We start from the raw sequence: 3,346 nt of genomic DNA, 5'->3' as shown, positions 1-3,346 counted from the left end.
TACCCCCTTCTTCCCACCCCCCTCCCCCAAAGCAGGTTGGAGAAAAGAAAAAAAAAAAAAAAAAAAGGCCCCATGCATAATTCAGAGAAAACGACAGCTCTGGCACTACAGTGAATCAGGGACAGGGGAGCTGCTGGGAGTGAAGATCCAATTTCCCCAAGTCACCCACTCTGTGAATTCCACAATCCACCAACAGTATGCAGGAAAAAATCCGCCACTGCTATCAAACAATATCAAGCAGAGCTGTGAAATTACAATGTGTAACTACACTCCCAACTGTACAAATGTAAGTACAGTGTAAGGCAGCAGTATGGTGTACTGAAAAATAATTGGAGAGATTTTCTTCAGCTAGTGAGTGTAGGAAGGACAGGCTCACTTCAATTCAACACCTTCCTTCTTTGTCAATATTGATTTTTCAGGGTGGCCAAGCTTCGGGCTATTATTTCTGCATTCCAACAGTATCAAAAAAAAAAAAAAATGCAATGCAGACCTCTATATCTACAGACGCACACAGAAACACTCCAGCATGCAGTAAATCACACACAGAAGGTGGGAAGGAGGGGACAGTAAAATCTACTGGGCAGCAGAGGCGAAAGCTCCACCCACAGTCGAGCAGTGCTCTCTAGCAGAGGGCAGACAAAGCCGCTAGGTCCCATTGCCTCAGCGACAAACCTTCATTTAGGCTCAACAAAGTGAGCTGTAATTCATTTTGGCACTGCAGGAAATCTCTACTGACGGTTGAGATGGTCCTGTGATTTGTTTGAATTCGGAACAGTTAGTGGTTAGCACTAGAGCTGCATGATTAAGTATATACTTGGAATTTTTTTTGTGATAAACAACAACTTTATTTGTTTAGCAAATGTTGTGATATCTCTGAAACTCCTGATGTGGTATATCAACTTACATTACACGCAGTGGCGAAGCTGGAAAGGCGGGCTTTAACGACTGTTGAATGTGCAACGTGCATCATGCAACCAAAACGAGAGTAAAGATGGAAATGTGGGCATCTTTCGAAATGATTTTAGATTATTTCCGTTAATATTTTGAAGTTTGAATTACATAAACAATAAAAGTAAAGCCGCCTTCACGCTGAAAACTTCAGGTATCGGTGTTACATGAAATTAGATCCAGGATGACCAGTCTGAGCTTCAGATCCATGACTTTCAAAGCTTATCAGATGCGTAAACACTGCACGCCAGTGTATAAAACAGGATTTAATAAAAGGCACCTCTGCTGCAACGCTGGACTGACCTCATTCAAATGCGGGGGACTGCATTTTTCAGCAAGTCCAAACGCTGCCCAAGAAGGAAATGTGGGCCGAGAAATCTTACATAGGCCGTCTTTAAAAGATACAGCAATAAATAAAGTAGAAACATTGATCACACCTAGGAAAATCCTTCTAAATTTAAATGTGAAAACATTTATAAACAAAACTTCACATGCACTGCCAACAACAGTCAGCTGTTGGACCATGTAGCACCCTAGAATGACTTTACTGTGATTTACTGAAGAGCGATTAAATAAATAAATCACAGTAAAGTCATTCCGGTGTGCGATGAAAACAATTTAGTTAATTAAAATAGATTTGTGGATATTCTGCACCAAGTCAGTGTCAGGCTCGTAGCTGTGCCCCAAAAACATTGCAGATGTTTTATTATTTGAATGGTGTGATTGAGTGTTGAGAGTATGACGGTAATGGGTAAAATAATTATCAAATTAACCGTAATCATGCAGCCCTAGACAGAGCTATTAATCAGTAAGGTTGAAAATCTGATGCAAAAAAATGAACGCTGAGTAAGGCACCCAGAGGCACCAGCGGGCCATTTATAGAGAGCACTGCTGTGGCTGAAGAAACTTTGAAAAGAGATCAATCCCTTGCAAGCCCCTTCTCCCTCCCTGCTATCAGCTCTTACAAACTGCATCGTCACGAGGTAGATTTAAGCCCCGAACCACAGCCAGAGATAGACCTGTGCAAGACAAAGTTCGACCAACTTCCTGCTGGGATACTGGAGTGCAAACTGAACAGAATAGCTGTGAAAAAGTTCAAGAACTGAGGTCACTGCAGACTTTCTTCAGCCCACTTCCACTTTACAAGCCAATTGGATCTGAACTTCCACCAGGGTTAATGTGAAGGTTTGTTCTGAGCAATACTCCAGGGCTCTGTCTCTGGCTGTTGGCATCCAAACCCACCCCTTAGCTATTCAAACCCACTAAGCCTTACTTCCTGCTGTTGAAGCTGCTGTTATGATTGTTTGTGAGAGATGAAGGCGAGATCTTTGGCAAAGCAGAGAGATTGGAAGCACCAGATGACCTTCAAAAAGATAAAGAATAGATCATGAGTTAGAGTAGAGAAAATAAGGTGCTGTTCCAGAGAAGGTGTGCCAGTGTCAATTAAATAAAACTGAGATGAATTAAATTAAATAGAGGGATATGTCAGCAACAAAACGTCAAGCAAAAGAGGTAGTCTGAGGCAAAGTCATAGAGAGAGGAAATTTTTGAAGATGATGAGGTGCTGTAGTGACATAGCACAGAAACTTAAAAAAAAAAAGTTTTACACAATTCAAATTTGCAATTTCCAAAGAGAAGCAATTGAAAGGTGTTTCAGACAGCGTCCCAGATGAGGAAGTCTGGTGCTGTGTCACATCTGACTGTGTGAAAAAGTCCTTAGCAATTAAGTAGTACACTGCCTATGTGCAATCCTTTGGTAAACCAACAGTAGTTGTTTGTCTACAGTATGTAAATTGCATTCTATTTCTGTGGTAACTTTTGTCCCTTCAGACAACAAAGCAATATAAGCCAGGTGATGTAAGCCGTTCACTCACTTGGGTGCCGTGGAGCCTCGGGGCCATGTGCCATCCTCATTCTTCTGCTCTATTACGAGAACCTGTGGGAGACAGCAGAAAGAAAACAGTTCTCCATCTGCTTCCACTAGTTTAAACGTTTAAGTATTTGCATTCTATACTCTGGGTCTACTGAAACTGAAGATGTGAATGTGGAAAGTTGCATTAATCTTGAGGGTTTTTTTAATATCAGATTAGAATTTAGAATTTACATGGTTAAAAAAACATGACATGACATAAAACCAAAACTAGTCCTTCATAAACTGTTAAATTGTTAGTTTTTCTAATAGAGAAAAAAAGGTAGCCGGATGGATCTTATCCTCTGTTTAACTGTCTGAGGCCCAACAGCTGCGGGCGAACTGGACGGCCCTGCGATCTGAAGTCCGCCGACTCGCTGTGGCCAGGTGTCTACATTAATCTAGGCTTGTACTAGAGGTGTTGAAATTAATCAAATAATCGATGCATCGCGATGCAGACATGGACGATGCTGCATCGATGCAGTGGCC

At 41.5% G+C, this 3,346-nt stretch overlaps 1 protein-coding gene across 1 annotated transcript in view; it reads right to left on the bottom strand.

Annotated features, from left to right (window-relative positions):
• Nucleotides 1–2,818: 2,818 nt before the first annotated feature.
• Nucleotides 2,819–3,346, bottom strand: part of LOC118336178 (ubiquitin carboxyl-terminal hydrolase 15-like) — a 5,977-nt gene continuing 5,449 nt past the window's right edge. The window contains exon 6 of the mRNA XM_035672777.1: nucleotides 2,819–2,884. Coding sequence (XP_035528670.1) covers nucleotides 2,819–2,884 — 66 coding nt within the window. The remainder of the gene's footprint in view (nucleotides 2,885–3,346) is intronic.

The sequence above is a fragment of the Morone saxatilis genome, unplaced genomic scaffold, assembly GCF_004916995.1.
Source record: "Morone saxatilis isolate NCDOM2014 unplaced genomic scaffold, NCSU_SB_2.0 Contig10, whole genome shotgun sequence".
NCBI lineage: Eukaryota > Metazoa > Chordata > Actinopteri > Moronidae > Morone > Morone saxatilis.
This window is presented reverse-complemented; position numbering and strand designations above follow the sequence as displayed.